General features: G+C 37.7%; 3 protein-coding genes across 16 annotated transcripts in view; 1 reads left to right on the top strand and 2 right to left on the bottom strand.

Moving 5' to 3' along the window:
- LOC129744513 (alpha-1,6-mannosyl-glycoprotein 2-beta-N-acetylglucosaminyltransferase) overlaps positions 1 to 12,167 on the bottom strand; it is a 519,113-nt gene that overhangs the window by 231,198 nt on the left and 275,748 nt on the right. The window contains exon 1 of one of the 12 annotated variants that reach the window (XM_055737141.1): positions 1,807 to 2,303. The exons of 10 other annotated variants lie outside the window; for them this stretch is intronic. The gene's annotated coding sequence lies outside the window, so the exon portion shown is untranslated. Of the gene's footprint in view, positions 1 to 1,806; positions 2,304 to 12,167 lie in introns of those variants that run through there. One more of the 12 variants, XM_055737156.1, reaches the window with a different exon arrangement.
- Positions 3,217 to 4,054, bottom strand: LOC129744633 (28S ribosomal protein S23, mitochondrial-like). Its single transcript, XM_055737254.1, has 3 exons — positions 3,864 to 4,054; positions 3,639 to 3,800; positions 3,217 to 3,575 (listed from the first exon to the last, which is right to left on the bottom strand). The coding sequence occupies exons 1-3, from the start codon at positions 3,905 to 3,907 to the stop codon at positions 3,269 to 3,271; spliced, it is 513 nt and encodes a 170-aa protein (XP_055593229.1). The 5' UTR covers positions 3,908 to 4,054; the 3' UTR covers positions 3,217 to 3,268.
- Positions 6,191 to 11,679, top strand: LOC129744587 (heterogeneous nuclear ribonucleoprotein H3-like). 3 transcript variants are annotated; one of them, XM_055737213.1, is made up of 6 exons: positions 6,191 to 6,404; positions 6,881 to 7,308; positions 8,498 to 8,642; positions 9,658 to 9,818; positions 9,937 to 10,137; positions 10,504 to 11,679. In XM_055737213.1, exons 2-6 carry the CDS (start codon positions 6,897 to 6,899, stop codon positions 11,082 to 11,084), a joined length of 1,500 nt encoding a protein of 499 aa, XP_055593188.1. In that variant the 5' UTR covers positions 6,191 to 6,404; positions 6,881 to 6,896; the 3' UTR covers positions 11,085 to 11,679. The 3 variants fall into 3 exon arrangements, with proteins under 3 accessions (XP_055593188.1, XP_055593194.1, XP_055593181.1); XM_055737219.1 differs by having other exon boundaries at positions 9,658 to 9,860; positions 9,937 to 10,080; XM_055737206.1 differs by having other exon boundaries at positions 9,658 to 9,860.

The following is a 12,167-nucleotide window of genomic DNA, read 5'->3' as shown; positions in this document are numbered from 1 at the left end:
TTTTTGTCATTTTTGTCATTTTTGTCATTTTTGTCATTTTTGTCATTATTGACATTTTTGACATGTTTGTCATTTTTGTACCTTTTGTAATTTTCATAATTTTTTTAATTTGGGTAATTTTTGTCACGTTTGTCACTTTTGCCATTTTTGTAATTTTTGCCATTTTTGTTATTTTTGTCATTTTTGCCATTTTTGACAGGTTTATCATTTTTTAAACTTTTGTACCTTTTGTAATTTTTATTATCTTTGTAATTTTGGTAATTTTTGTCATTTTTGTCATTTTTGCCATTTTTCCCCCGTCCATTTTGTCATTTTTTTTCAATTTTATCAGTTTTGTGATTTTTGTGATTTTTTTCATTTTTGTTGTTTTTGTCATTTTTGTTATTTTTTTAAAATTTTTTTATTTTTTTTTTGAATTTTTTAAATTTTCGTCGTTTAAGTAATTTTTGTCATTTTTATAATTTTTATAATTTTTGTCATTTTTCTTTATTTTTGTAGTCATATTTGTTTTTGTCGTTTTTGAAATTCTGGTCATTTTTGTAATTTTTATCATTTTTGTCATTGTTGCCATTTTTGTCCTTTTTGTCATTTTAAGTCACTTTTATCATTTTTGTCAGATTTGTAATTTTTGTCATTTTTGTCATTTTAAGTCACTTTTGTCATTTTTATCAGATTTGCAATTTTTGTCATTTTTGTCAATTTTGTCATTTGTGTCACTTTTGTTTTTTTAGACAGTTTTGTCATTTTTGTCATTTTTTGGCATTTTTGTAATTGTTGTATTTTGTAATTTTTGTCTCTTTGCCATTGTTGTTGTTTGTCATTTTTGTTATTTTTTTGTCTCTTTGTCATTTTTTGTTTTTTTTTCATTTTTGTCATTCTTTTCGTTCTTTAGATTTTTGGCATTTTAGTGATTTTTTACATTTTTGTGATTTTTGAGTTTCTTTTTTATTTTTGTCATTTTTTTTCATTATTTTTCGTTTATTTTTGTCATTTTTGTCTTTAGCCGTAGACTTCAGTGTAGAATTTGCAAGAAAAATTATCTTTTGTAGTGACCCAATTTTTATCGAAATTGCGTTTTTTTCTTAGATTACCTATTACGTTTATCATTTAAAATTAAAGCAGCTTTTTTGCTTATTTCAGGTTACTGATAAAACGCCTTTTCGAGAATTTCGAAATTTCGAGAACACATAACAGAGGCTGTGTTTAACCCTTTAATTAGACAATATATTGAACTTAAAATATAATTCGAGAGGTTTTTTCTACCCAATTAAAGTGAATATAAATTTAAAAAAATAAGAAAAAATGTGTAGGATTCAGAAAAGGAAAGCGATTGTTTTGTATAGCTCAGACAATTTTATACTTAGGGATTAAATTTCACGACGAAAAACACCAAAAGATCGCTTTTAGCACAGAATTTCGCAGGTTGCATTCTCTGTCACCGCGTTTCAAATCGACCTTGAACAATAACATTAACACGCTTCCCTCATAATTGATTAATGCTCAAAATTATTCAAAGTTCGCTCTATATTTGCGTACACGTTTGAACCAAGAAGAGCTCCGCTTTAACAAAACAGTGGCATGTCCAAAAACAGCTCCCCTTCATCGACATATTGTTGTGGGTTTTGACTTTTTGCCGTTTCCGATTCGATGGGTTTGTGGCGCCAGGGATGGGCAAACGGATGGCACGAGGTCAGGCATGCGCGGATATATTTTTTCATTCAGCAAAATACTTCTTGTTCCGAAACGCATATCTTTACATTGACGATAGGTGCAACGTGATACGATGGGTTGTATGTGTATATTTACCTATAAAACGACAGCTCAAGCTTTTGAATGGTTATTTTATCATGATAAAATCCGATAATTTGGGGCGGAAAGAAGCTTGATATCAGGGGCTTTTTAAGTAATGCTGATAGTGATATACGGTTTAAGGTCTAGCCAAGTGCCAAACAAAAACCACGATTACATCACACCACAATTCCACTCACTGTAAGCACCCGGGGCCTGTTAATCAATTATTATTATCGACGTTCGCACTCCACAGCTCCTCGTTTGAGCTTTATCACGTCACTTTTTTATGGGGTTTAGTTCCACGGCGAAAAGTGATCAAACCTGGACCTACACCGAACTCTTCAAATTCGCAAATCAGGTCCTTGGCCTATTTTGTGTTCACCATATCGAATGCAAAGGACCAAACCCCTATGCGGCGCGGAAACCACGGTTATAGTTAGACGGACTAAGTTTTTGGCGACCGATTTTTGACAGCTGCCACCAGTCTGCCAGTCGTATGTCGTTTGCGTTCCCAAACAGGTTCCCAGAGGCCTCGATGCGAGCGAATAACAACCACTACTCGAGATGGTTCGTTTGTTTGAGCAAGTCGCTTCTCTTTCCGGCTGCCAATAACATCGACAAACGGCAACAAGATGTTCCCTTTTCCGCATATCCGTGGTGAGAGATAATATCGGAACCAGAATCTCTGATCGGTGTTTCTCGCCAATTTGACCAACAAAAGCCGCGCATTGCGCAGTTCAGAGCATATCGTTACGCGTGAATCACACGGAACGTGCAACGTGCACACAAACACGCTGCATAAATGTGTTCGAGCTACGAACACCGACATAGCTTCGTCTGGGCTCAGACTCACGACTCATCGCTGAGAAAAACAACCTTCATACTTTACCAATATACTTTTCACTTGAGCCGGAAAATAAGCAATTCTAAACAAAAAGTTTTCTCACCCACCGTTACATTTCGTAACGGCCTCTAAAGCTGATATTGTCTTGCCTTTATTGAAATACTTATTCAAAATTACCTAAAAATAACAGTATAAGTTGAAAAATGAAGAGTTTGAATATAAAATTTAGTTCAGTTTTTTTCAAAAAACATTTCAAACCCGGTATTCTATTTAATATCCGGCTGCTTAGAGAAGCACTTAAAACAACGCGATCGATGGTTATCAAACATTTCTTATCATATGAGTAACCTTGAAAGCGTTTCAATATCAAAGCGGAAAACGAGAAAAATACAATTCGCTACTTCTGGGCAACATCCGAAGAAGTGCGATATCAACCTTTAAACAGCCGATAGAAAACAAATGTAATCGATAATCGACATTGATACTCAATTAGTACCAACAATTATAAATCAACTTACTTCTTTTTGGCAAATACAGTGGAACGCATCGGCAGCCTTACTGATTATTTTCTCAAATCAGAACAAGACGATTACTTCCAACATAACTAATTCATAAGTTTTATTTCCTCAGAAATCAATCTTTGAAAATATCCTGCATATCAACTAATTTTCCCTTTTCTACAGGATCAGTAGATGAGATAACGGGCGAGCTAGATGAGGCTTTGGGTGCCGGCGTTTTTCCCACAGCTACACGTTCAAGTTTTAGTTCCTTCAACCTTTCGCTTAGCAACTCGTGGGCGGTTTCGAAAACTCTTTCCTCATCCAGTGCGCCCTGGGTGCCCAGCTTTTGATAGATTTCTACGAAATGTTGGCTGGGTGTTTTGGTTTTCGTGTCTGCCATATTAACCATATACTGGGCTGAACTTTGCTTGTAGTATTTACTAAAAAGATACAATTTTGTAAGAACATGCACTGATTCTTTTTTTCAACATTTTTTTACTCACGCCCTGATTTTGTCCTCGGCGTAGAAAATTGGCCGAACCTTAAGATTTGGGGCAGGACGATCAAAGCGGGGTTCTTCCTTTGGCGGAAATGCCTTAACCACATCGTACCATAAAGGTCGTTCATCCCACTTCATAGCACCGGCCCGAAGGAGTCCTTCCGTTCTTGTAAAAAAAAAGAACATCATTAAAACCTCCATTTAAATCAATGAAACAAACAACAAATACCTGGTGACAATGGTTCCTATCTTCTCCAAGCGACTTTGAGCCATGTTTCAGGTTTTAATCAAGCTTAAAATGCAAAATTAACCGAGTTTTAACACTAATTTACGGGGTGGTTCCTCGCATTGATCGCAGAACGGATTTGTTACGAGAGCAATGTTTTTTACTCTGTCTTCCATTCTCCCGGTTTCGCGAGCACCAAAACAACGTGACCCTCACAGTTGATTTTACATGTAGCCTGTTCAGTGAACCGATAACAAACGATTTATGCAGTCTCGATATAAATCTCGATATAAATAAAATTATAAATAATATTACCATCTTTACCTAAATGCATAACAGAATCATCAAATGCAACACATATTGACCGACTGTCGCGGATACGAAGAAGCTTGTGAGGAATTCAATATCGAGGGAACTGTTTTTGAAATCTTAAAAAAAATGAAGAATCAAACGAAAAATCACTTATAGAATTTTTTAAAAAGTGTAATGTCTACAAATTTCTGTAAAAACTAAACTCTCTAGATACGAATGCCACAAGGCGGTAAAGTGTCATAAATAAACCTTAACATAAATCAAATGCAAATCGAAGTGAATTTATCAGTGAAAATTTCTCTCCGTTTCTTTTCGATATAATCATAAGTTTCGCAATAATGCTCCTAATTTTATTTTGTTAAAATTATGCACATTCAAGAATGAATGGCGTGTTCGTAAATTGATTTTTTGGGTGATGCATCATTTTTTTTGTAGATGTCAAACAACCCCCTGGCAACTTGACAGTTCTGGCGAGTTTCGTGTGCTTGATTCAAAATCGCAGATGTCGCATGTGTACCGCTTGTTTACGTACTTTTCGAGCCATGTGTATGGAAAGGGCCCACCATCAAATGTGGTGCGAATCAGGCAAATTCATAACTTTCGAATGAATGAAGAAAAGATTCAACCGAAATTATTATACACATTCAATAATCTACCTATTCATTTATTGTATAGAAACAGTTTTTCCATAAAACAAGAAATGTTCTGCTATAATGTGAAAGTTTTGCCATTATAAAATTTTCATATGTATCACAGTTTATGAAAATCACTTGATGATTGTTGTGGTAATGTTTTGTTTTACATTTATTGTGTACGATTGTCCACAATAGTTTCGGTGGAAGGGATACTTGTTCCGAAAAACTGCCGATTATCCGATCCGATTATCAGTGGATTATTTTGATCAGTCCAGAAGTTTTAGACCTAATAAATGACACAATGATTTACGTCTGTGAGTCGTTTGCATCGACTTAACTTTTGAAAACAGATCGTTTTTACATAGCTGAGTTAAAAATTTTTAAATTCGAATCATTTTCTCATTTGTTGAATCAATTGAAAGAGAATATATTTCAATATGCGTCCTTCCGACATGTTAAGTCGCTTGATTTTCGATTTGACAGAACCAGAGAACCAGAAAAAACTGGCACACGCGATTTGTATGGGAAACGTCAAGTTGCCAGGGGGTTGATGTCAAATCACCTTCCAATGCTTTTGCATATATGTATACAGTTTGTTTAATTTAAGAACGCCAGTATCGATAGAAAAAAATCACTTCGATAGAAAAAATCAATTTACGAACACGCCCTCAATGAACGAAGTCCTTACATTTTGTAGAAAAACAATTTGCCAATTTATAATCAATCTAGTTGTGGAATATTCTGTTTAGAAAAGTAATCTAAAAATTCATCTCAATAAGCTCTATAACAGTTCACTCTTTAATAAAAACTCGCACAGAAAACCGAAATAGAGTATTTCCTGAGACAGATTGTGGTAGGGAAACTTTTTGTTTTTGTTTTGAAAAATGTAAACACCAACTGGTCGCCATTTTGATCTTTGATGATAAGCACTGTTCAATGCTTTCTTTTAAAAACCTTTTCAATTAAAATCATTTACATACCTTCATGTCTTAACTTGATATGAATTTACAATTGATTAAATAAAGAATTTATATTCTTTTCATCAAGGAGCACTTGCAAAATCACTACAATTGAATTGCCAATTTAATTTCGTTACTATCTGGTCATAGAACATGCGTAATGTTGTTGTTATGTTTACCCTACCACGATATGCCGAGAAAATGTAAACATGAGAAATCAGCTGTTCGCTTGACAAGTGGGGAAATGCCTTATTCTTTAAAAGAACCACCCTGTTGTTGTGGCCAAAACATCCCAAATTGTGTTCTAGGTAGTTTACCGTGTAGGTACAAAGAAAAACGCAAAACTACCACAGTTGATATTGACGCCGGTGTCCTCACGTTTTCTTTTGACCGATTTTCGATCCGTTTCTTGATGCGCGGTGTTTCATTCTACTCACGTTCGTTGCTCGCGTTGGTTCATCCGGTCTGATCTTCTCGGATTACGGTTTACCAGGAACAAACTTGTGAGAGTTTGGTGCTTGCAATTTCTGTAGTGTTGCCTTAAATTTGAAGTTTATTTGCTAGCCAGCTCAAAAGGGCTTCGCAACGCTAAAGATTTGGTGATTTACCCTTCTGGTTCCGGTTTTTGTTCGTGAAAGGTAAGTCCTGGGCCGGTACCGTTAGCCGACCATTTTGCGCGACAGTTTTAGCTTAACTTTGCCTGATTTTGGTAGGAACAGATTAGTTGACGAATTTTACACTAAAAAAGTGTTGTTAATTTTCGCATATTTAGTAAATTTAAGAAAAGTAAAAATTTTCTCAGGTAACATTTAAAATTTGCCAAGATGGCGTCCGATCAAGCTCGAGTGGCATTTTTCTCCATCCCATTTTCTGCCACTTCTGGCGGAGATGGCGTTGCTCTCCTCGTCTTCCTTTCGATGTCACAGTTTTTGACAGATAAAAAAAACGGAAAACCAAAATCAAAATAAAACTGCGAGGGGGTGAGAAAAATGTTTTTCTTCGCGAATTATGTTATGCTTCCGTCATCCTTTTCGAATAAAAAAACTTGATTTTTTTTTTGTTTTCGTGAGTTTTTAATAAATGCTAATCATCTTCTCACCAATTCTCTTCCCAGAATCAAAGAGGAAAACATGTCGTTCGACAACAACGCCGGTGGCGATCTCGGAGACGCAAACGATAGCGGAAGCGGATACTTCTATGTCCGTTTGCGTGGTCTGCCCTGGGATGTGTCCGAGTCGCAGATCGAAAATTTCCTTGGCGGCGTTAATGTGGACCACATCCACATCTCCGTCAATGGGCTGACCAAGCGTCAGACGGGCGATGCCTATATTCGGCTGCCAACGCTGGACGACCAGATCAAGGCGCTGGATTTAAACAAGGCTTCCTTGGGGCATCGTTACATCGAGGTGTTCACCGCGACGGAACAGAACTACGAGAGCGCCGTCAATTCCGGTGAGAATGACGAGTACAGTGGTCCGGTGATCAAGCTGCGCGGGCTGCCCTGGTCCTGCCAGAAAGACGATATCAAACAGTTCTTTGACGGTAAGTATGGGTAGGCCGGTGGGCACGTGGGGCTCCCTCTAGCAAGAGGTGTCTTTCTCCGGAAGCTGGGGCAAATGTGGACGATTTCCTGGGTGAGAAAAAACGGGCGAGAATACGCTAAAGCTGACATGTTATAGACAAAAGAACGATCGGGGGAGTTTTGGCTATGCTTAGGCCACCATCGCTTGGTGCTGGGTGACCCTTAATCTCTTTGAAATTGTATGGAAAACCTAAATCCCTTTTTATGGTTGAGTTCATTGGTACATGGAATAGATGGAAGAATCTTAAAACATTCGTCTCTATTATTAGTTTTTTTTAAAGTGGGAATTTCTTTTGTTGTTTCGTTTTTCCGGTTTGTTCCTCCCACAATAAGTGCTGTTTCGAATTTAGAAGTTATTGAAAACAATTTTTTTTAAATTAAATTTTTCAATTTTTTTTAAATTAGAAATATAAAATTTTGTTTTCCCGATTAAATTCCATGACTTCGCTTATAGAAAATTTTCAACTAGCACTCAGTGGTTAAACGTTCTATTCCGAATTTGTTTTATACTAGTTAGTAATTCATTATTTGACTTCAAAAAAAAATCTAGCCTATCTCACTTTTGAAAAGCTTAGACTTGTCTCGACGGTTTGTCCAGAATGTACCTATGAACAAAACGGTAATAAGCACTGACACAATTCTCTAGTAGATTATAAACCTTTCTTAAGTAACTTTCATTACCTTTGTCTCCCTCTGTTCTTTCTAAACCATTCGTTTGTAATAAACCAAAACAAGTACACACTTTTGGGTCTCGTTCCTAGGAAATCAGCTATGTTAAAACCAGCGCTCTCGGTAGGGGCGTGCAGCTGGGCGGCCATAAAGGGGTTTCATGCTGCACACGTTTCGGTTCCTCTAGATTCGGCACTTCCAACGAAATCCAAACAGTTAAATGGGTATCGTCGATCTCGGGGATAGGAGCGTGCTCTCGGTCGGGTTTCTGACTGAAATCTCCTAATGGTGGTCGCGATCAGTTTCGGTTGGTGGTGTCAGCAAATTAGAGCACGTGGGATTGAACGGAACGAAACGAAACGTTTGGGCGGCAGCGAAAATTCCCTCGAAACAACCGAAAAGAATTTCTAATGTTTTTTAATCTAAAATCGTTTTATTGTTACCTTACCTTACTTTAACAAAATATCAAACAAAACGCAGGGTTGACGATAAAGAATGGCCTTAATGGGATTGTTTTGCTAGAGGATCATCTGGGACGGGCGTCTGGGGAGGCGATTGTAGAGTTTGCATCCGTGGCCGATGCCGAACAGGCCATGAACAAACACAAAGAGAAGATTGGGAACAGGTGGGTGGTTTCTTCATTGAAAGTTTTTTTTTATTTATTTTTATTTATACATATATAATTACTGTAAAACAAAGTACTACCATGTATTTCGTTTCCTTTCTAAAAATAAACTTCAGCAGGATTTTGTATAAGAAAATGTTCAAGTGTGGAAAAGTGAAGTAGATTTGAATCAATTTTTGGTCGAAAGATTTTTGCCAATAATCGTTGAAAGTTTCTTTCTTACGGAGAATATTGAGTTGTTACATTTTTGTGAGCTCCGATCTGGAAGGGGCCGCTTGATATTCGCGGCAGGGAAAACTAGCGACGGGAAAATCAATTGCGGAAATGGATTCTTTATTTCAACTATAGTATGGTTTCCTAGTTCTTTCATATGGTTCAAATAGAATTCAAGATGTTGGTTGGAACTAAACGTCAGTGGAATTTCATATGATCATCATGTTTGAATTTTCCAGTGTTAAAATTAGGTTTTTTTTCTAATTTTCTGATTGATGTTTCTCTGCTAATAATATACACTTTTAATCGTAATTATGGGTGCTCTAGTGTATTTTCGTGCTAAGTTCAATTGCAAAAATCTACCCTAAAAATAGTTAGGCGTTTGCTAAGGAAACAGCATATTTAAAGATTTGAAATAGTTTACATATTTAGATTAGTTTTGTACTTTCATCCACAGATCGAAAAAAATCGACTTGATAATCGACTTTTTATTTTGTATTGAATCTTTGTTGGTTTGCAGTACAGTTGTATCAGCCCTCGTCAAGCTTTCTCAAAAATTTCCAAAATAGTTCTTAATCAGTTGATTGTTATTGAACAGCCAATCACCGATTTATACGGCATCCATAATTACTTACAAAGAGCATACAATTTGTTTGAATACTCGGAATAGTTCTGGAAAAATGAAGGTCTACTACCATTTGAAGTGATTAGTAAAAAAAAACATTTCAATGCAAACAACAATTAATACCATTTTTCTCTGTTTTTCCACTTTAAACCACAACCCTCTGACCACAACACTCAGATACATCGAGCTGTTCCCGAGCAGTCTACGTGAGATGCACACTTCCAAGAAGCGTCAGACCCGACCGACTCCTTACGGACGTGGCAACAATGGCGGCGGTGGTGGTGGCTTCAACAGCGGAAATGGCAACGGTGGCGGATTTGGTGGTGGCGGCAATCAAGGTAATCGCTACCCGCCTGGCCAGGGATATGGTCGTGGTGGAGGTAAGAACGATTTCGGCGTTTATACCTTGTCTGTTGTTGTTCATCAAATGAATGAGTTTTTTTTTCCCGATTTCAGATGACTATTCGGACGGTGGCTCCGGCGGTGGTGGCTGGAACAACCGCAGCGACAATGGCTTCAGCAGCGGAGGCAGCTTTGGTGGCAGCAACATGAATAATGGAAACAAATTCGGCGGCGGAGGCGGTAACAATTACTCTTCCGGTGGGTCCAACAATAGCGGCAACATTGACTTCATGAATTTGCTGCAGGATCAGTTGAGTAAGTGGCTGATTGCAACGAAAGTTGCCTCGTAATAAATCGCCTAAGACAATGATATAAGAAGCGAGATTTATAGAGAGCGAAAGTTCGAACAAATCGAAAAGGGAATGAGACGCCCATTTGAAAAGTGAAGCTTGCTTGTTCTGTCTGTGGTCTCATTGCTTTTTAGCAGTTGTCGAATCGAAAAGTCGGATTTTTTGTCGCGTATGTTTAGATCTTTAAAAATCACTCCGCATAGCGACTTGCGCTAATCAGCTTTACAACTCAGATGGTCCTCGCAGTCCTTAATTGGAAACGCTTTATCAACTAAATGGTGAAGGTTTTAAAACGGGTGAATAATTGTGGTATTTTATCTTCTTCTCTCAGAGCGTGGTGGAAACACCAATTACGGATCTGCACGTAGCCCGAACTCGGGAAGTGGCTACAGTACCGGTGGGTTTGGTGGCAACAACTACAGCACCGGCAATTCCGGTGGAGGTAGCAATTACGATTCCGATCGTGGATACCGCACAGGGAGTGGTCAGCTGAGCGGAAATAGCTACAGCAGCAACTTCGGGGGAAATTCCGGCGGGGGTAACAGCTATTCGAGCGGAGGAGGTGGCAACAACTATTCGACCGGTGGATCTGGGGGCGGTGGCGGCAACAACTATAGCAGCAACGACTTCTACAGTAGTGGCGAGCAAGATTTGTTCTGCGTTCACCTTCGAGGAATGCCGTTCAGTTGTGACGATCAGGACATCTACGATTTCTTCATGCCCCTGAGACCGGTAAAGGCCAACATTACGTTCGACTCCAGGGGCCGACCTTCGGGTGAGGGCGATGCCTACTTCGACACCATGGAGGAAGCAATGAAGGCCATGAAGAAACACCGAGAGCGAATGGGCACCCGTTACATCGAGCTGTTTGCCGGGGCCAAAAAGCCACAGTTGAACAAGTTCAACAACTGAGCAACCTTTTAACCGATTAATAATTAGACAGTGGAGGCGTAACATGAGTATAACAAGAGATTCATCATCAAGTAACACAAATCCCTAAACCCTTCAAACTCAGCTTCCAGCAATTATTTTACCTTAACGCAAGTAAAAATAAAATACATTGTAGTTTGTAAGGTCATATAAAAAGCGTACATTTTACAATTCACTAATATTTAACAGTTCAACCAGAATAATGTGGAAACTAATTTTATTCGCGAAACGAAACACGGAATGCATACTGGGGGTACCCTTACATTAAACAAAAGGCACCGATAACTTATCTGAAGAGAAGGAAAAATGACCATTTTCGTTAGTACTACTTACTGCTGTTTTCGTGTAATTAAAAAAAATTATACCACCTCGGTAAGTTCTGCTGACGTTTCGAGCAATGAAATTAACTGTTGCGAGTGCACTATTTTGTAGGACAAAATCGACAGAAAAGAAATAGAAAATCAAACTCAATTAGAATTTAGTAGTGGGCGGGTACTGTGTTAGAGATAGCACATTACATGAACAACTTATCTACTAAAATAAAATGAGTGTCTCTGTTTCGAGAAATGTAACAAAATTGGTTTTGTGTTTGTTGTTTTTGAAAGAACAAAGCTCTATGAAGGTACATTTGTATTTTTTTAACTGTTTGAATCAAAGGTTGTGGACCTGAGCAAAATCGGAATTACTAAGTGACCAGCAAATGCATCAAATAGAAAACGGAGGAGTTTTAACTGAACTATCTAGATTCTCAAAAATTATCAATAGCACAATTACAAAGTGATGAAGAAATTCTGGATTTAATATATGACGAAGTATTGCAACATGTGAAGGTCGGTTTTGAGTATGATCAATACTCCCACAGATCTACAAATGTAAACGATTTCACGTCGTCTAAATAAGCGAGTCATATAGTTTGGTGAAGTTCTGGTCTCTGACTTCAGCGGAAAGTGTAAAGATGCTGAAATATGTTATAATGTGACATTGCAATCGATTGTGGCGCACGACTTTTCAAAACACGTATGCGAAAGTAAAATTAACGGAAGTAGTGGGTTTTTACCTTCAATG

Source organism: Uranotaenia lowii, chromosome 1, assembly GCF_029784155.1.
Source record: "Uranotaenia lowii strain MFRU-FL chromosome 1, ASM2978415v1, whole genome shotgun sequence".
In the NCBI taxonomy this organism is placed as follows: domain Eukaryota; kingdom Metazoa; phylum Arthropoda; class Insecta; order Diptera; family Culicidae; genus Uranotaenia; species Uranotaenia lowii.
This window is presented reverse-complemented; position numbering and strand designations above follow the sequence as displayed.

Coding starts and splice junctions, on each gene's coding strand:
- LOC129744633 (XM_055737254.1), bottom strand. CDS start 3,907: ATGGCTCAAAGTCGCTTGGAGAAGATAGGAACCATTGTCACCAG. Junction 3,801..3,863: donor ATAGGAACCATTGTCACCAG/GTATTTGTTGTT, acceptor TTTTTTTACAAG/AACGGAAGGACTCCTTCGGG. Junction 3,576..3,638: donor GCCGAGGACAAAATCAGGGC/GTGAGTAAAAAA, acceptor GTATCTTTTTAG/TAAATACTACAAGCAAAGTT.
- LOC129744587 (XM_055737206.1), top strand. CDS start 6,897: ATGTCGTTCGACAACAACGCCGGTGGCGATCTCGGAGACGCAAACGAT. Junction 9,861..9,936: donor GGGATATGGTCGTGGTGGAG/GTAAGAACGATT, acceptor TCCCGATTTCAG/ATGACTATTCGGACGGTGGC. Junction 10,138..10,503: donor TTTGCTGCAGGATCAGTTGA/GTAAGTGGCTGA, acceptor TTCTTCTCTCAG/AGCGTGGTGGAAACACCAAT.